We start from the raw sequence: 25,937 nt of genomic DNA on the forward strand, positions 1-25,937 counted from the left end.
CTTTCCTGCCAATCTGCGCTGGTGTCATTCAGGGTGTTGTTGAGTTTCAGTTTGGAGTTGCGATCAAAATTACTACCACAGCCTCAAATCAAAATGATATCACACTGCGTGGAGGACTGTTTTTTATTCTGAGACAGCACTGCGTTCATTAACTCATTGGCTGCGGCCCGCTGGTTGACAGAGACTATCCTTACGCTGCTGCAGAGTCACACACCAGTTAACACACCGCTCCTTACTTCTGCCTGCTTCTGAAATGCAGCTTGTCTTGTACTTGTTATTGACATTATTATGATCTGTGATCTGTCACAAGTTGCGAACCTGCTTGTTACAAACAGCACGCTGAGCAGTTCAACAAGCGTCCTACTTTGTGTATCAAAGATTTGACCAGATGGCAGATAGCCATCGCCGGAGGCACTTTGAATCCATTCATTGTTTTTCAAAGCTGTTGCCCAGTGAGCTATAGCTTCTGCTCAGCCACAGTGAGTGTGTTCGAGTTTTTAATGCCTCATTCACTGAGTCAATCATGTTCAGTCATGAGAACATGACTCCCCGAGTGTGAGTGTTGCGGCACTGTATGTGTCAGCGTCAGCGAGGAAGAGACAGGACGAGGGAAAGTGAGGGAGATAGGGAGGGATGGATTGGACGGACGGATGAGCTCAGTGAGAAACATAAGGAAGGCTTGTTCTCGTCACAAAAGAACTGGCCGAAGGCTGGAGGAAATGGCAGTTACAAACACGAGCGATGTCGACAGATCCCTATGAATCAACAAGCGAAGAATCTTTCCAGACCGCAGGCGATGTAGCCTCATCTACAGCGGCTGGTCAGTAATTCAATAACAGTTTTCTGTATTCAAATGATTTACTTCCAAAAACACACCACTGGAGAATGGATATATCTTTGTTATGTTTTCCTGTCGTGAACGAGGTCTAAAAATTATGTTGCTTAACATCTTTTTAGTGACCAATTGTTTTTGCGTGTGTATTTTGTGAAAATGTGTTTTTGTATGAGATATTTAACTTATTTTGTCACAAGATAAACGACTTACAAATATATCATGAACTTTAACAGTTGCAATGTAACGCTAATGAAAAACAAGACCCATTAAATGTCATGAATGTACCAGGGGCTGGACAAAATACTGTGAATAGGAAAATACATTACAGCTCAGAAGAAACGAAATCATCATCATCATTACAAATTGCACTTATGGTGGTTGGTTACATTATTGTGGCTGCAAATTGTCTATGTCGTTGTGATTCCTGAGACTTTTCAGCCTCGCCGTTTCTGTGACTGAACCTGCTGCAGTTTAGGGAGATTATTTGGTCTTTTTCTCATGTTGTTTGGATCATTCACATATGACAATGCTGATTGTTACTCGTCTTTTACGGCTAGTTAAATGGCATTAAGTGAGCATGAGACACTCCACATGTAGAGCAGTTTTTTTTTTTTTATTGAAATGTTTGTATTAGGAAATATTGGAATCATTTTGTCAATCCCTGCAAGTGGCCTTTGAGCTAAATTTCATTGTACTGGATATATATTCTGATACTCCTTGTCAACAATGTAAAAATATATTAAGGCACACTAAGCCACTTGCATTCCTGATATCCTTTTAATTAACAGAATTACAGTACACAGTTGAACCCCAAAAACATGTGAACCTCTCTGAACAGTGGAGGGAAATATTTGGACTTTGTTAATAGAGATTTCCGAACAGAACAGACATCATGCACTCAGTCTTTATTTGTGTTACATGTTCCCCCGGTGGGACACAGGTTCATTGACAGGGACTTTATTTGACATCCTGTTTGCCGCTCTTAACATGCTATGGTGACTCATTTTGAAATAATAAAAGCCGTCCTGCTCAACTAGAAGCCTCTGAGTTGAATATATTCTTTATATTTCTCCACTGGACCTTTTGACTAGCACAGTATTGTCCCACAGCCTGTCCGTGCTCCAGGTATTTACAAAAATAAAATGTGTGCAAGTATTTTGAAGGAATTACTATATAAACCGAGTTTTTCCAATGTGGTAAGAATAGCCCGTTATTATTTCCAAGTAAATCACGACTGTCGTAATTCATAGTCACTTTTTTTTTCTCTTTCATAAAAATTTTTTTTAAACACGATGCTTTTACATTATATGTGAACATCCGCCGGAAACGCTCCGACTTTTGTTTTGGAAAGCCGCTACCCAGCGGCCGCCATTATTCTTCCTGGCTTGACGGTCGAAATAAAGACGGTTTAATACTTTTAAAACATTTATATCTCGGGCCAAACCGCCGGCGTGGTCGGTGTTTGCCGCTGGCGGCGGGTCATCCGCGGAAATAGCGACGCGACCTTTGAGCGCAGGATGGAAAAGCGGTCCGACACCGCGGGTACGTTTGCTAAGCTAAACGTTAGCACGCTTTTTAACAGGCAGCCGCCGCCGAGAAACGGTGATTTAGAAAATAAAGACTCGACGCCATCCGTCTGCTTGTAAAGACAGTTTGCTCTGAATCGCCGAGACAACATGAATGCATCACCGTCCGGGTTTTTTTTTTTTGGTATTTGTGGGCGATGTTTGACAGTTAGCGGGCTAACGAGCCTTTTAGCGCGGGCTGTGATGATCTGAAATGAGATCCTTCATCCTCCCGACGCACCGATCAGCTGTTGTTGTGTTATTGACCGGCGATCACTCTCACGAGCGTTAGTGTGACGGACGCAGCGTCTATCTAAAGTTTGAATCTAACTCGACTCCGGGCTTGGCGCTCAATCTCCTCGCTTGCACATGCACACGCAAAACGTGCACTTTTTCAAACCCTCCGCAGCTTTTTTTTTTTTTTTTTTTTTTTTTGCACGCAGCCTTCAAAGGCCCTGCAGCGCCACCTACCTTCATTACACCGGCACAAACTGTTCCTGCCCCGGTGGCCGGTTGGCATCGAGCAAAAACAAACAAAAAGCATGGACAGAGGGGAAGACATTTAAACTGTCAAATAAATAAATAAGGACTGAAGCGGTGATCCGTCCAGATTGAGGAAGTGTCCTCGTTCATTGTAAGCTTTTAAACGTAATGTTGTTTTTTTTTGCAGGTGTTGGAGGTGCACTCCCCTTGGCCTCCCTACGCCTCATGGCGTCTCCCCTGCAGCTGACCTATTCCTACATATGGCAGGTGATACGGCAGAGAAACGTGAGGCAGTATGGGAAGGTGGAGGAGTTTGTCACCATGGTGACACAGACGGTTCCTGAGCTGCTGAGTTTCAAGCAGACCGCCCAGCTAATCTTGGGGTTGAGAGCAAGGGTGAGTTTGTTTTTGTTTTCTATGTCATATTTAAGCACTTTATGTATTTCATTCGTTTTCCCTAAAAAAAAAAAAAAAACTAGATAACAGTGGTTAACACACTTTTTGTTTATATAAAGCTTGTGCTTATTTTCCTTTGGTACTCTAGATCATTTTGGATTTGCTTCACAAAGACGGCCCACCAGACTCCAAGGCTATTCAAACTCTCATAAACAAGTTGAAGGTCTCTGCATCTTCAGGGGTGAGCATGCAAAAGCCTTTTGCGCTGAAGAAGCGTACGCAGCCGTACCGGGCGAGTGTTTACAGATTAAAAGCTCGAATTTTTGAATGCGTGACTGAAATCTGACCTTTGAGTGTCTCCTCTGTTGCAGAAGGAGACAGAAGTGGAGAAATCTCAAACAAACTTCATGGTGCTGGTCCAGAATCTGCTGAAAAACCCTGCCGAGAGGAAGCGCTTCTTCCAGGTGTCCACATCTGTCTTGATGCGATGTTACACGGTGTCATCACACGAGGGCATTTCTCATTCTTACATTTCCGCTCGTTCAGATGTGGAAACCCTTTTGTTTCTTCTAATACCGTCAGTACTGTATAGCCTCTCTCACTGTACACCACAGCTGCTGTCAGCAACGTGTACCTATAAAGTTGGCCGCATTAAAAACCCAGCGCACGTGGAGATACAGCACATTTCATTCTGATATTCTTCCTTTCGAACAAATTGTTTATATCGTCTGTCACGACACAGTTAAACACATTCGTCCCTCTGCAGGATGTCTTCCCTGTTCAGTACGGCACAAAGTTTGACACGGCGCTGCAGGCTCTGACTGCCGGCCTCGTATGCAAGCTGGAGCAACTCCTTCCTGTTCCCAATCTGTCCCAGGTACGCACACTGGATGCCACAAGTTCATGACGTTTACCTTTGAAATCTCTCATTTGGTTGATCATGATTCAGTAGTAAAAATGTGCTTAAACAAGGCACAGAGTTTCCTCCGGCTCCGTGGCTGTTTTTTTTTTTGGCATATGTTTATTTGTCAGCCGCCACAAGACCGTTTCACTGTAATTATTTATCCCTCATTACAGTATCTGGATACTTTGGGGTGTCTGAGCGAGTCGATCACGTAAATTCCAGACGTCTTTAGACATTTCTAAACCCAGCAGGAACGTAGCATCAAATCCCTTTCACCGTGTAAAAATAGAAATTTAAAGCCTCCTTAATGTCGATATCAGGAATTTTAAGAAAGTATATTTAGAACATTTTACATTACACGACTCACTTATTATTTAGCACTTTTCAGGAACTGGATTCAGGTTTTTGGATGTATTACACTTCCTGTTGGTTATCTGTTACTAGAAGCCTTACAGAATATCTAAGAAAGCTTTTCGTACATCCATATGATTCGTATAGAATGTTCTTATGCTGGACTGATTCATCCTGAGAGGTAAAAGGAAATCTGCACTGCAAATGTATTCATTCTTTCAATTTCCTGCCCAACAACTTCAGCTTGGTGCCATGATCTCGACGGAGCCGAGCGTCCTGGAGGCGTGTGGCGTCTTCATCCCCGATCCAGGCGACCTGAAGACTCTCCTTCTGCACCAACAGGCCAAAGGACTCCTCAGTGTTAAAGGTACACTTTAGGTTATGGGAAATACTTCAGTTATATCAAAGGATTTTTGTGTAAACAAGGTAGACAAAAGAAATCACAAGTATTTAGTAGTACCACCAAAAAAAAAGAAACAGTACAGCGTTATTACTCACAACATTAAATTATCTTTTGTCTACTGGATCAAACATTCAATGAGGGTGACTGAACTTGTTGAAAACAGTGCTTTGCTGTATACAGTAGATACATTGAAAAGGAAATATACAGAGCTTCTCCTTTTTGTGCAGCAACTATCTCGTCTTCGGTGGGCGACTGTGTGCTCTCTTCACTCGCCTTCCGGCCCAAACCAGCAGAACCGCCGCCTCCACCACCGCCACCACCACCCGAATCACCAAAACGATTAGAGGTCATCCTCAATGAAACAAGCCCAACCTCCCTCAGTGACACCGAGGACTTGGGTGTGATATCAGACAACTGTGACAGCCCAGCAGTCGCTGCTAGCAGACCTCAGAGAGGAGGACGAAACGGTCAAAAGGCAGCTGATGGCAGTGCAGTAAAGGAAAAGAGTGCGACAGCAGCAGCTCAGAAGGAGACTTTAGTCCAGGAGAAGAGCCCTACACCGGAACAGTCTGCAACAATTCTGCCAAGCACAGAGGGCGATGAAGCACCGCCGCCGGCGGAGAAAACGGAACAACAGCGGACGCCCCTGAAATCCATCCCTTTCAGGGTCGTGCAAGTGCCGGTCAAACCCGCCCCCGCCGCACAGAATGCCGGCGACGCGGCAGCAAAAGACGGCCAGAAGCCGCAGACCCAGCGAGTCACGTTGCATCAGTGGGTGTCGCAGATCGCCACCAATTCGCTGTCGCTCCCGGCCCTGCCACCTCTACCGCCATCCCGGTTCAGTGCTGACGACGACATAAGGCCGAGCATCAGAAGAAAAAAGCAGATCAGGCCTCCGGCTGACAGATACACTTGCACCGTGTGTGATAAGAGCTTCCCCTACCAGTCCAAGCTGATGGACCACGAGCGCATTCACACCGGAGAAAAACCTTTCGTGTGCACGGCATGCAACAAAAGTTTCCGGACGCAGGCGTTCCTCAACAACCACTTGAAGACCCACAGCACTGCGCGTCCTTACGCTTGCGGCCAGTGCGGCAAGTGTTTCACGAAGCTGCAGAGCTTGACGAAGCACATGCTCGCCCACAGCGGCCAAAAGCCTTTCTACTGCAACATCTGCAACAAGGGCTTCACGCAGTCCACCTACTTCAAAAGACACATGGAGTGCCACACGAGTCAGATGACGTTCCCCTGCAAGCACTGCAACAAAGTCTTCCCCACGGCGTTCAAGCTGTCCAACCACGAGCGCTGGCACATCCGAGATCGTCCTCACATGTGCGAGCGTTGCGGGAAGCGGTTCCTCGTCCCCAGCCTGCTGAAGAGACACATGGGCTACCACATCGGCGACCGTCAGTACCTCTGCTCCCAGTGCGGCAAGACCTTCGTCTATTTGTCCGACCTGAAGAGGCACCAGCAAGACCACGTGCCCAAAGCGAAGATCCCCTGCCCCGTCTGCCAAAAGAAGTTCTCCAGCAAGTACTGCCTGAGGGTTCACCTGAGGATCCACACCAGGGAGAGACCCTACCGGTGCACGATATGCGACAAGACCTTCACCCAGGTCGGGAATCTGAAGGTCCACATCAGGCTGCACACCAACGAGCGGCCCTTCAGCTGCGACGTGTGCGGGAAGACCTACAAGCTGGCGTCGCATCTGAACGTCCACAAAAGGACTCACACGTGCAAGAAGCCCTGGACGTGCGACACGTGCGGGAAGGGATTCTCCGTGCCCGGCCTTCTGAAGAAGCACGAGCAGCTGCACACGAGGGAGGCTAACCCCGAGTTCGCCGGTAAACGGAGGCACAGGGGTAAGCACAAGAAGCACCCCCTCAAGAGGAAGTACGACGAGGAAGACGAGGGCAGCGATGATTATTAATCATGGAAACATTTTGTTATGAATAGGAAGGCTCAGATCAGGATTTTTAAAGTTGATGCCGATCACTGATTACAATAGGCTAACCCAGAGATCTACTGAACAACCATGTACATGTCAAATAACTACTTGCTAACTTATGACTGACAGTAGGCGATCGAGTGGTTTGACCAATGACGTCACATTTTTTAGTAATATTAGAATCATTGAATGTTAAGACTAGAGTTATAATTTCAGTCGTACGGCGTATCGGCGCGCTCCAATCTGTGCCTGAGCAGCTGGAGCAGCTCCACTAACACAATCCTTTGTTTTAGTTCTCTTTCTCATATAATCAGGTGATGTAACAGAATGAAATTAGGTGATGAAGTTACCCAAAGATGTCACGGTTTGAGAAAACTTAGGTAGCTACAGAGCATTTCTCATTATTTTCTGATTTTTTTTTTTTTTTTAATTTTTTTTTAAAGTTAATCGCTGGTAATCATTTCCTTCATAAAGAAAGTAATGTGTTTGGAAAGTTGAATAAATATCTTCTAAGCATCATGCTTATCGATAATTATGCTTATAATAATACAATGGCAAACATGGAAGAGATGACCCTCATGTAAGCAATACCGGTATTTCAAAGGCGTGTGTCTGCAGATAATTTGTCTGCTGTGTAATAAAATGCTGTCGTGTCACTAGGAAACATTTAAACTTGTTACTACTGTGACCTTGTGGAAATTGTAGTCGTTCCAAACTACTTTAACCACGCGCTTCTTTTATGCAACCCTGAACTGTCAACATTTTAAACTACGCTGCTTTTGTTTAGAGTGAAAGTAGTGTTGCGTAACTCAACCGTGCCGTGCCGTGCCGTGCCGGGGGGGGTTGGAGGGGGAGGAATCCCTCGAGATAGTAAACCAATGAGAAGTTCATCCCAACGAGCTACGTCGGGTGAGTCAAACTGGAGTGAAATAGTCTCATTTGTGGGTTTTTTTTAATTTTTTTTTTTACCGTTTCACTTTTCCCCTGCCGTTTAGTTGCTCTGATGGTGTAAAGTAACACGGAGAAACATTCACTACCGTTTAATATTATGCAAATGTGTGATGGAGGTTGTGCTGTAAAATCCCATGTTTCCTTTATTTCATCCCATTCTGTTCAGCCGTGTGTGTGTATATATAACCCAGTAAGCAATGTACTTGTTCTCAATATTTTATTTGTTTTTGATGTTTTTCAGAAAAATAAACACCCCTTTGGCAAAGAACTGTTTTCTTACTGGTGTATCTTGAGCACGCATGCGCAAGCTGCCCGCCATCAACCCTGAAATCGGTCTTGGATATGGGCTTTTGTTTAGTTTGCATTGGTGGGAAGCATTCGGACCCTTTATTCACGTGACAGTTTCAATACTTCAGTCTTGTTTTGAAGTATCTTTAGTGGTATCCAAAATATGTGCTTAAAGTACCAAAAGTAAAGACACTCCTCAAGGTGTTATTATCGTATAACGTTGTCATATTGTATGAGCTTATATTTAACAACTTATGGAAACAAGCTGTAATAAAAAGGGATGGTTGGTTTTTTTCTCTCCCTCGGATCAGGCAGATTTATAGAAGCTCATTTCTCCCAGTGTGATGAAAACAAATCTTAAAATTTAAAAAAATTCTTATTTTGAGAGAGTTTATAATGACTTACCGGATTTCTAAAAAAAAAAAAAAGTATTACACTGACAGAAATATTGCATACTGGCTGGACATTGGCTTTGTTATTTTTTTAAACATGGCGGTCATAAAGTTTTCGTTGTTCGTGATAGTCCCGCCCCCAGCCACTGACGTAGGCGGTTCTTGGCGTGACACCAAGCAAAGTGTGGTTCCGCTCTCGTGACAGTTTTCCTCGTGGGTCCTGGTTCTTTTGTCTGTCGTGGAGAACTAGTTCGAGACCGGGAACCGGCTCCGTAACGGCCCTCGGAACTTTTTTTTTTTTTTTTTTTTTTCCCATAAAAGGTGGGGGCCTAACACAACGAAGTAACACCAGAGCTTTCAGCATGGACGTGAAGAGGAAGCACTGGTCCGTGGAGGAGACGTACTGTCTCCTGGCCCAGTGGTCCTCAACGAAAGTTCAAAACAAACAACCGGGAGCTTCGAGGACGAGGCTCGAGCAGGTACAGCGCGAGATGGCTGCGGCGGGTTACCACAGAAACGTCGAGCAGATCGTAAACAAACTCAAGAAGCTCAAAATGGGGTACAGGCACCGAAAGAACAGCCAAGGGGGAAGTGGCCGCGGTCGGCCGCGAAAAAACACCAGTTTCGACCTTCTCGACTCGGTGCTGGGCGGCGGACCGGCGGCGTGCCTACTAACCGGGGCCTTGGACACGGCGGCGGGAATGCTTGAGACGGTGGTGGGAGACATGCCGTTGCAAAATTTCCCCGGTAACGGTAAGTTGTTTTGGTTTTTTTCTAACCGTGTTGCCTTTTGTTACCGGCCGGGTTTCTTAGCTCGTCTGTGAGCTGTTAGTTTCTCCCATTAAAATGCTGCGAGTGTTACAACTGCTGGTTAGTTTCCATCTTCTCTCTGGAGAACAACCACCATCTCCGCCCTCGGCCGAGCCGCTCGTACCTAGGCAACGGTCATCTTGACTGGCCCCGCGGTGTGTGACGTCATTCAAGCGACAGGCGTGGAATAAAGCATCGAAATGTGCACTCGCTAGAACTGGGCGGATATTAAACAAGTTCCGGGTTGAAGGTGGTGTTTGGGAGCAGTTAGAGCTTCCCCAGTAAACGCTTCCAACTCCCGAGTTGGAGCGTTTAAGCACCGGATCGATCTCAAGGTTGATGGAGATGGTCATCCAACAAAACACTAATAAAAACAACATGTAGAATCGTGGTTTTGGATGCAGTTTTATCTGATTATGAGAACTGGTGCAAATGAAGGCAAATGTATGCAGACTGGACTGGTTTTGTTAACAGATATGTTGACAGCCAGATAGATTAATATGTTGCATACGGACAGGCTGATTCTTTCATTATTTTTCTCAAGCAGATTCACCCACCGTGGTCGACATGCCCGGAGGCAGCACTACGCCCGACCACCTTCTACCATTCGCCATGTCCGACCACAGTCCACCGTTTAGTATGTCCGACCACGTCCTCCCATTCACGATGCCCGACCACCTTCTACCGTTCACTATGTCCGACCCAACGTCTGGTCCCACGGAGAGCCCCGAAGAGTCCAGTTTCTTTCTCATTCAACTAGACGACAGTGACCTTCCTTCTACAAGCAGCGCGGTGACCTCCGCTGCAGTGCAAACGTCAGCCAAAGGCAAGTAGTCACTGTGCCATATAGGGAGGATAAAAGGGAAAGAAATCATAAGGTGGCAGATAATGTTGTATTATTCAAGTGCCTTTTTTCTACCTGACAGGAAAGGTACTTTTATTAGGGCAGGTATCAGAATCTGATTCTGTTGAATTACTCACTGGTCGTCAAGGCTGCTGCGCTTTTTAATAGAGGCGTGATGAATCAGCGAAAGATCCAGTCAGGAAGGGAATGTGGGTTTTGTGTCATCCTGACTAAAAACACAATTACGGAGTATTAAAAAAAAAAAAAAAGGGTCCAGCAGCGTTTTTAAAGGAAGGTCTCAGTCAGGGTTTCAAAAACTATAAGTAGTGAACTCGCTAGGTGTAAATGTAGTAAACGTGATGTGTTTTACAGTGAAACGTGTGGATGGAGCCTATTAGTAGTTCATTCTGAAGTCTTTCAAAAGCAACAAGTAAAGTTGATAAATACAGTGTGAACAAAATTAGACTGCACTGTGTGGCAAACTATTTATTATAAAAATCATTTCTGAATTTGTTTATTTATTGAGCTTTTCTCCATCCACACATAAGAAAAAAGTGTATCGAACTATTTTAATGGTAAGTCACTTTCCTGAAGTTTAAATGCCTCCTAAGAATGAACTTACTTTGTGTGCTGTCATGACTTGATCAATTCTGCTCTCTCGCTTTCACAGACGCGCCCGTGTGCAGCTGGTCAAAAGGCGAGGTCCAGGCTTTGTTGACGCTTTGGGCGAATCCAGCTGTTCAGCAGGAGCTTCGCCTCAACGTGAGGAATAACCAAGTTTACAATCGCCTCAGTGCCAAACTGGCGTCGCTCGGATTTAACAAAACACCACAGAAGTGCAAGGAGAAAATCAAAAAACTGAAGCAGGACTACAAGAGAATCAAGAACTCAATCAAGAGTAATCAAAGGAAAGGGGGCAGCAGTGTGTGGTTTTCCATCATGGACGAAGTGCTCACCTCCCCGGCTCCAGCGGTCAGACACTCGGAAACATCAGAGCTCTCCCTGCCCACTCTGTCAGATGTCTTGGATGTGGAGACGGATGGTGAGTTTGATGAAAATTGTTTCCTCCTGTGTACATTTTTTTTTTTTTTTTTTTATTTGCGCAATATCAAATAAGACCCAGAAGGTGCCGCTAGAGTTCATATCAGCCCCGCAAAGTTGAAGACTTGACGATGGCTTTGACAGAGAATACGGCGCAGGAACTCGACCGGCTTCGGCTTATGTTCTTGTTCCAACACGGATAACCAACTTTAACCGTCAAAGTGAGGACTTCTGTTACACGGCAAAGTCGCCCATAAGGCCATGTTCTCAGTGATTCAACACGAGTCATCTCACAGCTTCTGTGAGGAGTATTTTAAGAGCACAGTGACAACAACGCATGCTTTGCTGTCCAAAAACATTAAACTCTTCCAGTTCAACCTGTAAACTGAAATTATTTTTGAAGAGAAGGTGAAACGCATCTAGATGTTGTATTGGCATCAAAACAGTGGGCATGCGCAGAAAGAGAGCAGCCAGGAAGTGTTCAGTTTACTGCTTTACATGGTACAGGTTTTTCTTTTGAGCAGTTTACAGAACGGTTTTAAACTACTGCTCTGTAACAGATTGAGTTTTAGTATCATTGAGGTGTTTATATGGAGCATTTTTTTTTTTTTATTGCGGTTAAACACGTCAATTATTAAATGAATAAATAAATGGCACTGAAACACAGACCGCATTTAATATCAATCTCATTGTATGCACGTGTTTTTCTTTTCAGCCTCTTCACTCTGTTGTATTTTTCAAATATATTTTCCCAGATGAAACCCAGTGGCTGCCCGATGAAGTCCAGGTGCTGATGACCCTCTGGGCTCAATCAAACATTCAGAGGCAGCTCCGCACCGCAGCAGCGGGCAACGTTTTCACGTACCTCAGCAATGAACTGGCGTTGGTGGGGTTTAACAAGACGCCACGTCAGTGCTGTCGCAAAGTAAATAACCTCATCGAGGAGTACAAAAAAATCAAGCAAGAGGAACCGAATGGGGAAGTTGAAGGCGACTGGTTTTCTATTTTGGACGGCGTCGTTGGCTCAAGAGGAGTCGAGCGTCCATCTGCTCCGCCGAAAGAACCCACGTCAACGGACGACGAGCGTGTGAACGGTGTGTGTTTTAAATCTGTCAAGGCTGCACTGAATCTACAAGAGCCGTTTCTGTATTAATTCGGGTGCCGTTGTTTTCAGCAGACGCATCGCGGGCTGTCTGGACCTCACACGAAGTCAAAGTGCTGCTCGCCCGTTGGGCCGAGGAGAGCATCCAGCAGCAGCTCAGAGCGACTCCGAGGAACAACATCGTGTTCGCTCAGCTGAGCTCTGAGCTCGCCACCCAGGGTTACGATAAGACCACCAACCAGTGCAGGATAAAAATAAATCAGCTGAAGGAAAAGTACAGGAGGACAATGAGGGAGCAGAGGAACCACCACCAGCGAAAAACATGGTTTGCCATCATGGACGAAGTCCTCGGTCGCTACGAGCCGGCTGCGAAGAAAGCGGCGGCTAAAGTCCCACATCCGGTCGCTGCACCTCTGCAGGCGTCGCAGCAAGACCTCCCTCACACAGGAGAAGGTAGAATGGGCAGCGGGTTCTTCATTTTACGGTGGCTCACGTGGCACTCGCTGAATTATCCTGCTTTGGTAAACGCGAGCCGTCCCAGCGGGAGACAAGATGATAAAACTTTCTCTGGCTGTTCCGTGCGCATATTTTTGCGGCGTCATTTTACAATACGTCGTTTGCAAATTCGGTGGACACCAACATGCTCCCTGAATAAAAATGGCCTTAATCCCATTTATGTTAAAGTTGGAGGTGGATATTTTCTGAATTGCATGCAGGAATGTGCAGTGTTTGTAATTTTTCCTCCGATCTGATTTTTGGCAACTACTTTAGGGATCAGATGGAAACTGCGTACTGAATTATTGCCGTCACCGATTTGCAGTGGCGAAAATGACGCGTACATGTAGCAAGTAACATCATTTTGATTGAACTGTTAACGTTTCTTCTCCCTTTCGCAGCTCGCCGCCTGTCCGTCTCCTCGTTGTGTCTCCTGGTTCCAACGCTGCGTCTGATGTGCGCCTTTGCCTGGCAGGCGGTGCAGTGTTGTAATGTGGCACACTACGGAAAAGTGTTGGAGCTGGTGGAGGTGGTGACGGAGTTGGCTCCGGAGCTGCTCACGCCCAGAGAGAAGGCGCAGCTCCTGCTCAGACTGAGGGCAAGGGTAAGAGGCGAGGGCTTGTTCTGAAGAATCAGTGGGGCGAACTGTAACCAACGACCCCTCACCTGAGGTTATCGTATTCATATTCAACAACAAAACTGGAAGGAAAGTCCTGCTTTTAATGGCGATCGTGACAAATAAAATAAAAATAAAAAACGTGTTACAAAGAACTTCTACGTGTCTTGTTTCAGCTCGTGCTGGAGTTGTTTCTCGGCGAGAGCTCAGCCAACCTGCTGAGTGTCCAGCGCCACGTGAAGGCCATTCAAGACCTGAGGATGAGCTCCAGCTGTGATCAGGAGGTACGTCGCTCAACATACATCAAGGTTTCTTTGCAGATGAAAGCCAACGGAGAGCTGCAGGGTGCTGTGCTTATTATCAGACTGGTGTACATTAAAACTGGGATCGAGGGGCACAAATTGGGCCCCCCCCAAAAAAAATTGCGAAAAATTAATTTACAAGTTAAAGTCATTAAAGGCCATTAAGAGCTACAGAAAAGTGTCAATAGTTGTCTCCTGCTTCCTTTCACACGTACAGATGGTATGCTATACACAAGAACGACTGCACACTTATCTTTGGTTTTCATTTAGTCCTGTTGGTGAACGTTGGCGACGCATTTTAATCTGGATTCATTTCACATTTAAAAACAGCAACTTTGTGCATCAATTAAGCTGCTGTTTTATTTATTTTTTTAAGGTGTCCCTAAAGTTTTGTATGTTCGTAAGTTTATTTAAATAATTTCCTATGCCGGCTGGTGTTGCCCAAATGTTACTGGTTGACAGTTAACTGATGCTCGGTTGTTATCAAATGAGACACAGAGATACTCAACACCCTGCCTTGCCACTTCTACTTTTGAAGCATTGAATTTATTTTTTATGGATTTTATTATTTTTACCTTGCATGAACGCATTGTTTTTGGTTGAGGTGTCCTCAGTCTGCCCAAATCCCCTCTCTCTGCCAGCTTGTCAGACCCCACAAGCAAAAAAGGTGGAGAGCCCCTGCTGTCTGAGACAGAAGGTCTGAGGTCAGATCTCCACTCTTTAAAGTCCAAATGTTGCAGCATTCCTCCTTTAACCCTCTTTAGTCCTTCAGAACTCATTCAGATCTCGGCTTCACTTGGCCCGACGCCGTGGATCTCCTCCCGAACGCTCAGCGTCGTGTTGTTGAGGCTTTATGACTACGCTCTCTGCGGGATTTCAGTCCCGCCACATCTCTCTTCGATGCAGTGAACGCACGGGAGGAGACCATATTGTAAACGGGCCATTTTCATAAACCTTAGTGTAATTTCCTGTATTCATTGGATGTTTGAATTCAGGACACGTGTATTCAGTAAATACATATTTAGTTTAGTTTCTGTACAGGTGGCACCTTGCTTCGTGCCTTTACACCTCGGAGCAGCTGTGTCCTCCCGCGATTACACTCGCTGATCACGTCTCACTTACCGTTTACTGCTTCTCGACCCACATTCAGCGTACAGAAGTTTCCAATTTGTCTTTTCTACCTTTATTGTCAAATATCAAATGAAACCAAATGATTTAAAACTTTATTCAACTGATTGTTTTGTTTTTTCACTCTGAAATATGTTTATTTTTCAGCAAAGCGATGTTTTGATTTTGATGAAACTTAGAATTAATGGGGCACTTTTAAATGGACCGAAAGTATCTCTGAATGATGCTCTGATGACCGACATGTTTATTGTTATTTTGTTTTCTTTTGCATCCATTAATAGGAGCTGGAGGAGTTTGAAAATTCAAAGTCCAACTTTGCGGAGGTCGTTGATACCTTGCTGGAGGACTCGGAGGAGAGAAAGAGGTTTTTCAAGGTCAGACTCGCTTAACACAGTTAAAGTAGTATTAGATACCAGAATGCTGTAGCAGCGGCAACTTGTGATTTATTACTATAATATTACACTTGTAAGTTCAACTTCAATAATGTTTGCAAGGAAACTGAAACCAGCCGTGTGATGTTTCCCCTTCCTCGTTTTTTCCAGGACGTCTTCCCCGTCTACTATGGCCAAAAGTATGAAGTCATATTGCACACATTAGTATGGAAATTAATCTCCAGACTGGATAATCTATTGCCCGTCCCTGATATTAAACAGGTCAGGTACAGTATATTATAAAAGGTTCAATAGCTCGGTTTAAATCTGGGGCTTTGCGTATCAATGCGTGCCATCATTTTCTTGCAGAGTGAAGGTTTTATATACATAACTGATTAGACTTACATTTAAGTATGTTACTCAGCAAGATACTGATTTAAAAAGAAAGTTATCAAGGATGTTGTACAGACATGTTTTTTTGAGTTGTCTTTGCGTTACGCGTGTTCAACATGTGCCATGTGTTTTCCCTTTACAGACCGCAGAGTGGCTCAGCACCACCCCGTCGGTCATGGAACAATGTGGAGAGCTGGTTTTGGAACCAGATCAGCTGAAGTCACTTCTGCACTTTCACCAGCAGCAGTCGGAAAACGCAAACAAATGTAAGTTCTTCACTACAGGGTTCAAGAAAAGCAGTAAACTAAACTCAGCTGTCCTGTGAAAAATCCAGCATCGACTTTTTGTTAACACGTCCACGTGGCATTTTTGTTTGATGCTACAAGACACGATACGAGTCAAATAAGCAGTGCACACCATGGCTAAGCATCTCCAGTGTGGAACGGCCCCGACAGTCTCTAAAACACAGATTCAGACATTCTGGGTTTTATATGTCTGCTTGCCTGTATATGTTGGCCGGCGTAACGGCAACAGATTGTCTCTAAGATCCTCACTTCTGGCTCCAAAAAAAACAAGATGGTACCGGCCAGGCTGGAGGCTTCAAAACAGCAGTTCACAAACCGATGGGTTTTAAATGTTATTTTAATGAACAAAATATTGAAACTTAAGGGGTTTAATCAAAGCCAGGAGAGGAACTTTAAAAGACACACAGTGAACATTTCCACATTTCTTTCTTCTTTTTTTTTTACAACATTTACTGACTTTAGAGGTGACTCAAGAGTTGGCATTTTTCAACATTAACAGATTTTAGTACAAAATGTACGATTTTTGTTTTGTTTTGTTTTTTTGTGGTAAATCTTGTGAGAATACAAAGAAACTGGATGGCCATAAAACACAGGGTTTTTTTGTTGTTTGTGCATTTTAAGGAAATTTTGCAAAGAAAGTTTCTTCTTCCATTAAAAAAAAAAAATATATATATATATATATATATAAATGTCACAAATCTTTACAGCACACATCCACTTCGAACTTTAAGAAACCTCCGTAGTGGGATGTCGATATGAAAACTTCAAACATGATCTTATCTGCTGCTAGTTTGGATGTCCTTGGAAAAACTGTATCCTTAAGCTGTGGCGTCTAAGTTTTTAATGTTTCATGGTTTTTTTTGGTTTATTTTTCTCACAGGCTACACTCGCGCGCAGTTTTTGCCGACGCTGACTCTTCACCCCAGAGCAAACTCGAGGCAACAGGAAGTGTCTGCAGACGACGAAGATGACGAGCAGTTTGATTGCAGCGAGGACGAGGAGCAGATTGAAGACCGAATGGACGATGAAGCGACTCGGGAGGTCGGCAGCGACGGAGACGAAGAGCCGAAGTGGACGGATGAACACAGCGACGCCATGACAACTGCAAACTGCTGGAGTATGCACTCCGTTTCCATATTTAAATGAATGTGTTAATTTGTTTGAATAACTGTAGTAACATCGCAAGAATTGATTTCACAGACAGAAAGAAAGTGAGGTGAGTTAGTGCGTGGGGGAAAAATCTGTAACCGTGACGAAACACCGTGACGAACACCGTCATTCCAATTAACCGGTACCTCCGAAATATTCATTTGGTCAGCATTTTACTCAAACCGAATCTCTCACCATCTTGCAGATTTGAATCATGCACCTTTACAACTGCAGACCGGCTCGCTGCACGTCGACTCTGACAGCCGAGCGTCAGGACTCGTTAAGCACGAGCCCCCGTTTCGGGAGTCCATCTACAGTCCCCGTGAAGAGCCCGGGAGTGACAGCGTCCCTCGGGAGGTCACGACGAGGACCGCCACGGACACGTGGGAGTCCACTTGCGAGAATCTCTTCGAGGATGTGGCGACCCTGAGCGGCCTCATTAAGCCGCGCACTGCGCCGTTCCACTGCGACAAATGTGACAAGAAGTACGCCTCCAGGGACTCCCTGATCGTGCACGGGCGGATTCACACGGGCGAGACTCCATATTTGTGTCCGCACTGCGGCCAGGGCTTCAGGTCCTCGGGTATGCTCGGTCTGCACGTTCGCATCCACACGGGAGACCGGCGCTACAAGTGCCACGTTTGCGGGAAGACTTCGATCCAACACCTGATGAGACACATGCGCATGCACAGAGGGGAGAAAAACTACCTGTGCACGGTGTGCGGGAAGGCGTTTCTCTCCTCCGGGGAGTTGAGGCTGCACACCAGGATCCACACGGGCGAGCGGCCGTACGCGTGCAAACAGTGCGGGAAAGGTTTCATCGCAAAGTGCCATCTGACGGTTCACATGCGGCAGCATACAGGAGAAAGCCCTTACAGGTGTCCGGTGTGTCCGAAGTCCTTCAGCACTTTGCGGGCGCAGAGAAGGCACCTGACGATCCACTCCAACAAAAAGTCATTCCAGTGTTTGAAATGTGGGAAAATATTCCGGCAAGAAGATATTTTTAAAATGCATGTTGAAACGCACATGATGTAAAGGAGACCTGTTTTTAGTTTTATCTTTGAGCTACTTGGTTATTTTAAAATGGCCCTTTATGCAGCCCTGCAGTCCATCGTCTGTCTGAAACGAGTCGTTTCAGTACCCGTCCCTCGAAGCTCACTTCCTTCCGATCGGCCAGTTTCCACGAAGCCTAAAGAGAGGCTGCGTACTTTTTGGCGTTGAGGAAATAAAATCTCTAAACCTACCGAGACAATTTCTCGTTCTTAATTGGAAATGGCAACGTTGCAAATCAATCCGTACAGGCTGAATCTGAGAGAGGACAGCGGGGACATCTGCAGCAAAAAAAAAAAAAAAAAAGATTTACCGCAGAATATTTGGGAGATCTCCCGTTCAGTTTCTGTTTATTGACATAACAGCGGATTCAATCACAAGCCATAAAATTAAAATGTTTTCTACAATATATGCACCCCTCTTAAAGGACCAGGGACCTGAAACTAAGATTCAATGTGTTTTGTCAGCCCCTCATATCTCCATGGGGAGCGGGTCCCCCTCCTATGGAGCCTGCCATGTTTCCACCGCAGCCCACAAGAGACAAACCAAATACTGAGTCTATGGAGGGCCTTTTGTGGGTTTTTTTTGTTTGTTTTGTTTTGCAGTTACCATAGATGCTTCTCCAAACTTGGAAGAGAAGGGTGAGGCGAGGGAAGTTCGCCCGGTTGCAATCTGCAACATCGCCAGCAGATGCCACTAAACCTTACAAACTGCTCCCTTTTAATACATGTGTATGTGGGAAATGCACAAGACCGTAGTTTGACATGCTCTTGGCTGGCTGAGTCTGGAGCAGATGAACATTTAGGGGAATCCGTGTGAAGCGGATGTCATCTTGTTGCAAACCGAACGTTCAGAGCAGTCTGAAAGCCTGAGCTCCCCCCCCCCCCCCCCTCAAAGAAATTACTTTTACATACGTTCACCTCATTATTTGAGACCATATTTAAAATGACAAAACAACATTGTAATGTTATACGAATGACAGAAAATACCAAAAAAAAAAAAAATAAAAAAAAAAGCACAATAGGTCCCGAGTGTAAACTAAATCTGTCACCAAACCAGGTCAGGGTTCAAAAAAATTCCCATCCACCCCGTCGTTAGCTCTGATAATAGGAACCCTGCTCTTCCATCGGTGTTCAGCAGGTCAAAGAGGGTTATGAAGCTGTTGCGTAACAAAATGCAGTATCTCCAATAATGCATAAAGAAGCAGCTCAGTCATTATTGTCTACAAACTATGTAAAGCTACTGTTCCAAAATTAGATCAGTGCACAGACAAATGTTTGTGGTTTGTTAGAGCATCCAGCGACCTGCATCCTCCCAACACACATTTTGACAAGTTTCGTTGAGTCAAAATAAAAATTCTAAAAATGATTTGGTATCAGTTTTGTTTTTATTCACAAGAAGGGTAAAATCATTTAAAGGCAAGTTCACTCAAATTACAACGACATTATTTTCTCACTCATTTTCTAACGTTATCCATTGGTGCAGACAGTCCGGTTGTTGTTGTTTTTTGTTTTTTTTTCAGGTTTGGATACATAGATTTCTGCCTCCATCCTGCTACAATGAAGAAGAATGGAATTCGGTTCATGATGCTCCCCACATTGGAAAGCTGATGAACAGTTTTCGTCTGAACTACTTCCTACAAAAGAAATAGTCCGTGTGTAAGTAAGCAAATACGGTACAGTTGTATTGTTTGTGCAAACCCAGCTTGTAATACAGGGTGAAGGACGTGTACACTTTCTCTGGTCACTGGAATGTTGAAACTGAGGACCGATGTTGTAAAAACATGTCATTGTGTAACACTTGGAAATGTAGGCGCATGAAAGCAGCTTAACATTGAAATGTATCACATTTTCTTTGATTTAACTTAGTGCAACAATGTCCTGACTTAATCAAGTTTCATAATCAGAGAGGAAAAGGGTAAAAAATTGTACTCAGTCACAATAAAAGTGGCACATGAGGTTCAGTTTACTCATCATGAGGAGTTCTACGTAACCTAGAAAACTAATCCTATAATATCCTTTGTCGATTCAGGATTTTTTTTTTTTAATTTTTTTTTTTTTTTAACAGAAAGCCTGCGGTGTCTATAGGAAAGAAGTGTTCTTTTCGCAGGCGGGGAGGGTCTAACTAAAGATACTAAGGTCCAGCTTTTTTTGGTGTTTCATTAAAACTGAGCAAATATTAAAATGTCTGATCCTGTGCTGCACAGACATGGCTGCTTCAATGTTCTTAAAACACACAATATCCTAACATGCATGCGACGCTGTGCCCTAAAGGAAAATAACACTTAAAATGAAATGTACCACAAACAACATAATGTCATTATTATATCAAGAGTTCGTTCAGTTTGTATAATATAAGCATCATAAATTTTGCCAGTAAAGGAATGTTAAACACAACTCACTCTTAAGACAGACTATTGATCTTATAGGAAATTACCGTAGGGGCCCATTTGAACCCAAATGATGAAATTCTGCATTAAAAATGTCCTCACAACTACCTTAACATTTTACCCTTCTTGCTCTTTGTTCAGTTTCTCATCTTCATCCATGTCTGTCTGGATTGGTGCCATGTAGTGCGCGTTGCTGTCTGTTTCAGCGTCGCATAAGCTTTTCACCAGCCCCTTCTCGGACAGCCACCGCGCCAGGCGCGACGCCAGTAAAATAGTTCCCGTGGTGGTGAGCATAATGGCAGTGCGAAAGGGGAACAGGCGGTATCTGTGACCGTCCTCCTGTATCTTGTCCCACGGCAGGGGCAGCACATCAGGGAGGCCGAGCTGAGGTTCCCCAACCAGAACCCGCAGCAGTATTGCCAACACAAAGCCAGAACAGGCCCCAAACCGGTTCACCCACTGAGGTAAGAAGAAGGTGCATGTCACCTGGGGAGTCAGCATTGAATACAAGACATCTGCACTGAGGACCCAGAACAGGTGAACGGACCTTGTTGTCATGGCCAGGCCTGCTCCTACCGCTCCACACAAGACGATTGAAAGCTTGACCACCACAAGAATAGTTTTCTCTGATGCCTAAAAGAGAGGAAGGAATATTATAAACTATCAAGTTTGGGTTCAAGTTGACAGTTTCGTAACTCTTGTTTTGTCTGGCCGGTAAATCAAAACCCTAGTTACAGGTATTATTAAACAAACTACAATTACCAACTAACAGTTTTAAGTCTCCGCTCACCACGGTCAAGTTTCTAAATGCCCATGCACCTGAGCAATGTGAAGTGACAGTGACCTTTGAACTCTACGTCTGCCCACTTCGTCCTTGAGTCAAGTAAATGTTTGTGCCGAATTTGATTAAAATTCCGGTGAGGTGTTCTTAATACATCGCGTTCACAAGAATGGGAAAGATGTGAGTTCACAGTGACCATGACCTCCAACCTTTGACCAACAAAATCAGATCACCTCATGGTTAAAACCAAGTGAATATTTGTGCCAAATTTGAAGACATTCCCTTTAGGCGTTCCCCAGATATTGTGCTCACGAGCATAGGTGGATGTGAAGTGAGTGACCTTGACCTTTGCCTACTACTACTACTGATGAGCAGATAAGGTCAGACGTGAGGTTACATTAACCTTGACTACCAAAATCTACACACATCATCCGTCCGTCCAAGTGAATGTTTGTACTCAATTTGAAGGCGGTCCCTTAAGGTGTTCCTTAGATATCGCATTCTGAAGAATGGAAAAGTTGCGAGGTGACCTTGGGCTTTGACCTTTGCCCACCAAAATCGTATTGGTGCATTGTTGGTACGAAGCAAATGTTTTTGCCAAGTTTGAAGAAATTCTCTCACAGTGTTGGTGACATATTGTGTTCGTGAGAACCAGACTAACCGGCCAATCCGAAAACATACCGCCTCTGGCTATCGCTGGCACGGAGGCAGAGAAACTATCAACTCACCTGTTTGTAAATGATATTCTTGAAGATATTTCGGCCCAGTTGGGAGGCGGCAGACAAAAGGGTGGAGTCAACTGATGACATCACAGTTGCGGCGAGTGCTCCGATACCGACCACGGAGACGTAGAAAGGGCAAAGGTACTGGAGGGCAATTGGCAAGATCATTCCAGCTTTTCCCTGTTCGTACGGGCTGGGTGAGCCGAAGGTGGTCTGGTTCCAATCTGGCAGACGGAAAGCAAATGTAATTCAATCAACGGAGGAGTACAAAGCGTATCGAATATTTTCACGTGACTATTCTAACAAAGCAGACCCTTTTCAGACTCTTTTATTCCCTTTTAGTTGTTCTTGTCTCCTGACTAATTACGAACGGACTGTTTGTTCCAAAATGAACAAGTGTAGTGTAGGAAATAAGAAGGAGGAAGTACTGGTAGACGCCGCCACCGCCCCGATGATGAGCGATGGGATGCCGAGGATTGGACATAACACCGCTCCTGCGTAGCAGGTGATCTTCGCTTGGGCATCTGTGGCCGTGGACAGGACTCTCTGGTAGAAGGCCTGGTAGCAGATCCCTCCGACGGCCTTAGAGAGGAATAGAAACGGAGTTAATGCTGCTGTTTTCAGGAATGCAGTTATTGCCCTTTTGTTTTTTTTTTTAACTCAACAATTTAAGTACAGAAAATGGTTGCCCCAGCAACCCTTCAGAGAATGTGGTTTATGCCACAACAGTGTAGCCTTTGCTGACTTTGCGTATTTCCTACTGAAGAGATTTCAATGGAATTGCATTTCCAAACTATTTGACAGGGACCATCGAAGGTGTCTTATTACCAGTAGCAGGAGGTCGTCTATCCAGCGACCTGCATCCTCCAGCTCCAGCTTGCCAAGCCAAGGCTCCTGGTGCAGCCCTGTCTCTGCAGCCACAGTGATGTTCGCAGAGTAGGGGTTGGTCAGGATAAAAGGGACGCAGAGCCACTGAAATAAGGAGCAAATAGCATATCAGTCCTGAATGGTTCTATGAATATTACATCATAGTTATGCCTACCGAGATACACCACCCACTGAGGCTGATGAGAGCGTCATTTGCAGGTATTTGGTCATAAACCAAAGTATTACAGATGTGAATATTTGGACCGACAGTGTTTAAGACTTAAGGGGTGGCACTAGTAGAAAAAAAAACACAAAAAAAAAACAAGAAAGAAAGAAGAAAGGACAACCAAAGTCAGGAGGGTTCATCCTCTAGTGGCCATAAATGTTTGTACAAACTTTCGACGCCACACCGTCTTAACGGTTGCTGAGAAAACCCCGTGCTACGTCGCTATGCTGAAAAGATGGGATAAACGTGTGTACCAAGCCGAAGAGCATGAAGCAAAGCTGGATGACGTCAGTGTAGGCCACCGAGTACAGTCCCCCCATTAACGTGTAAAGGACTGCCACCGCCGCAGAGATCCCCACAGCCAGCGACGAGGAGATATCCATGACCACGCTCACTGTCCCACCTGCAACCACAAACAGACATTGGAGTGACGAACACGTAACTGAATCTCTAAAACCGACGTCACGGTGTGCTGTTTTAGCACCTTCGTTGGTCAGTGCCTCGAGCACAGTATCGTGCTAAAATACCAAAACTGTACAGTGTCTTACATTGTCGCAGAAAAACCGGTTCACACTTTGAATTTCCCTTCAAACTAAATACACTTTTTAACTAAATTCTGCCGCACAGCTTAATCCGGAGACAAGTCGTCTTCAAACCACGTCGAAGCTTAAGACAGAAAAACTCCGACCTCTAAAGTTACCATTTAAACCGCTGACCTTTACGGTCACCAGACGTCTTCATCACATCGGTCAGTTTAATGTGCTCCCATAAATGGTCCTTTTTTTAAACCCATGTAGACTCTTGAGTTTAATATAAAAGCAGACTAAAACCTTGCAGAAATAGCACGTTTCTTTTTTCACGACTCGGGCCTTAAACCTTTTGACCTGTTTCTTTAAACTGGGCTGAGAGTCACGTTACCGCGGTCAAGATTTAAGACACGCAGACGTGCGGTTTCCGTGTCGAGCATTTGGCCACTGAAAAATGCGTAAATGTGGATAGATGAAAGATGATCAACGTACGAATAAATGACAAACCACAATATTGACCTTAGAAAAGCTTCACGTTGTCATAAACATGCATAACGCAAAAAAAAAAAAAAAAAAAAAGTCTTGCTTTTGATTTAGACTTGCGGACCTTTGTTGTTTTTAACTCACCTAATGCAGCAAGGACGCACGCTATCCACAGGATATCCCCGAGGATGGAGGGAATGAAGAGGACAGCACCTACAGTGTTGCCGTATTTCTCTTGAAACGGGTCCATGAGGGTCACGTAGTTCTTCGCCCGAATAGGTTTGACAAAGAAGAGTCCACCTGAAGTCACACGGATACAAACGCTTTAACTCCGCACGAATTCTTTGCGCCGCTCGGACTGGCACGAATAGAAACCGGCGTTCTCCACCTTACCGAACTGGAATTTACTGTGTATTTTTCTTATTGAGGAGCGTGAGGTTCCTCCCCGTGCCATCGTGTTACACCTACGCGGTTGCATTTGACTCCACTCACCGATAATCAGATTCAATGCAAAGGCGATAGGTCCGATGGCCCACACCAGGCCCTTGGTTGGATCGTAGACCACTTCAGCGTTACCCAGAATGTAGCCTCCTCCCACCCACGTGGCTGCAAAACATCAGAAGACATACGGCCAAGGGAGAAAGAAAATGAATGAAATCAACTCCCCCCTCCTATTTGTTCATTGATGGAATTGAATGGAATTTTTTTTTTCTTTTCATCCGAGTTAATACCGTCATCGCCGTTCTTATTTTACCTGTCATAGTGAATATGCTGACCCAGATGTTGAGGTTTCTGCCTCCAACCATTACGACTTCACTGCGGCTCCCGGCGCTCTTCTTCTCCTCATGTTTGGACTTCCTGGATGCCCAGATCCCAGTGGCCAGTATGATGATGTAAAACACCCCAATGGACAGGAGTCCAATCCAGTTTACTGCCATCTTTCAATGTCTGTGGGGATGGACACACACACACACACACACACACACACGATTTAAATGGCTTGGCTTTCGTATACGTTTATATCGGGTTATTCAACTTTCAGGAGGATATAAAAGATAAAAGATAAAAAGCACTGTCATCATCACAAGTGCGTCGCTGCCACAGTCCACCACGATGACATCCCACCACGTTTTTCCTTCGAATCAGGAAATTCAATTTTCGGTTTACTTGTTCCGATTTCAATTTGTTCACATTTTTTAAATGCTTAAAAGATCCAATCGCCTCTAAAGTTATGTAACGCAAGAGAGCAACTAAAACCAAATGGGATGCGCAGAGTTGACATGTTGGGGACATTTTAGGTGTATTGATTGATTCAGGTCAATTCAAACCGCTGCCGTTTGCCCCGTTACTAGACTAAGCAACTAAGTCACTGCATTATACTGTTAGGAAAGACTCAACACCTTGTTAAAAAAATCCATTTATTAATTGAATGGCCTCTCTAGCATTTAAAAAAAAAAACCTTCATTTCTTTAAAAAAAAAAGAAAAAAAAAAGCTTTTATTGTGAAACATGCATGCGGGAATGTAAATTGGACTATCACACCTCGGATGAGTAATCCAGACCAACCAATGAGAATAGCAGGATTACATTGTTGAATTTAATTAAATCAACGTGATGGAAATATAGGTTATTGACTATCGTATGTAATCAATACCACCGCGGCGCTTATGGCACATGAGAAACGAGCCGCAATTCAAACCCTTTCCTCGGGCGCGCTCGGCAGGCTCCTCAAAATGAAAATAGCACTACACCTCCGGTTATCGTGTAGGCCTTTATATTGCGATGCTCGGAACAAAGGCTCCGCGTTAATTGTCGTGAATC

The 25,937-nt window shown here is 44.7% G+C and overlaps 2 protein-coding genes across 2 annotated transcripts; one reads left to right on the forward strand and one right to left on the reverse strand.

The window, feature by feature from the left end:
• Positions 1 to 739: 739 nt before the first annotated feature.
• LOC138621694 (uncharacterized) lies at positions 740 to 19,653 on the forward strand. The gene is made up of 19 exons (XM_069699929.1): positions 740 to 820; positions 3,071 to 3,279; positions 3,428 to 3,520; positions 3,651 to 3,743; positions 4,046 to 4,156; positions 4,778 to 4,901; positions 5,165 to 6,864; positions 8,672 to 9,269; positions 9,874 to 10,152; positions 10,841 to 11,212; positions 11,967 to 12,305; positions 12,386 to 12,766; positions 13,210 to 13,412; positions 13,601 to 13,708; positions 15,136 to 15,228; positions 15,397 to 15,507; positions 15,761 to 15,884; positions 16,804 to 17,040; positions 17,278 to 19,653. Exons 1-19 carry the CDS (start codon positions 742 to 744, stop codon positions 18,105 to 18,107), a joined length of 6,084 nt encoding a protein of 2,027 aa, XP_069556030.1. The 5' UTR covers positions 740 to 741; the 3' UTR covers positions 18,108 to 19,653.
• Positions 19,009 to 25,097, reverse strand: LOC138621746 (high affinity choline transporter 1-like). Its single transcript, XM_069700005.1, has 8 exons — positions 24,872 to 25,097; positions 24,610 to 24,723; positions 24,262 to 24,417; positions 23,362 to 23,510; positions 22,843 to 22,986; positions 22,443 to 22,596; positions 22,021 to 22,238; positions 19,009 to 21,144 (listed from the first exon to the last, which is right to left on the reverse strand). Exons 1-8 carry the CDS (start codon positions 25,053 to 25,055, stop codon positions 20,629 to 20,631), a joined length of 1,635 nt encoding a protein of 544 aa, XP_069556106.1. The 5' UTR covers positions 25,056 to 25,097; the 3' UTR covers positions 19,009 to 20,628.
• Between the last annotated feature and the right edge of the window lie 840 nt (positions 25,098 to 25,937).

This window comes from Brachyistius frenatus, unplaced genomic scaffold (assembly GCF_029030835.1).
Source record: "Brachyistius frenatus isolate BFR_SWC_R1_liver_20210118 unplaced genomic scaffold, ASM2903083v1 Contig_32, whole genome shotgun sequence".
NCBI classification, from domain to species: domain Eukaryota; kingdom Metazoa; phylum Chordata; class Actinopteri; family Embiotocidae; genus Brachyistius; species Brachyistius frenatus.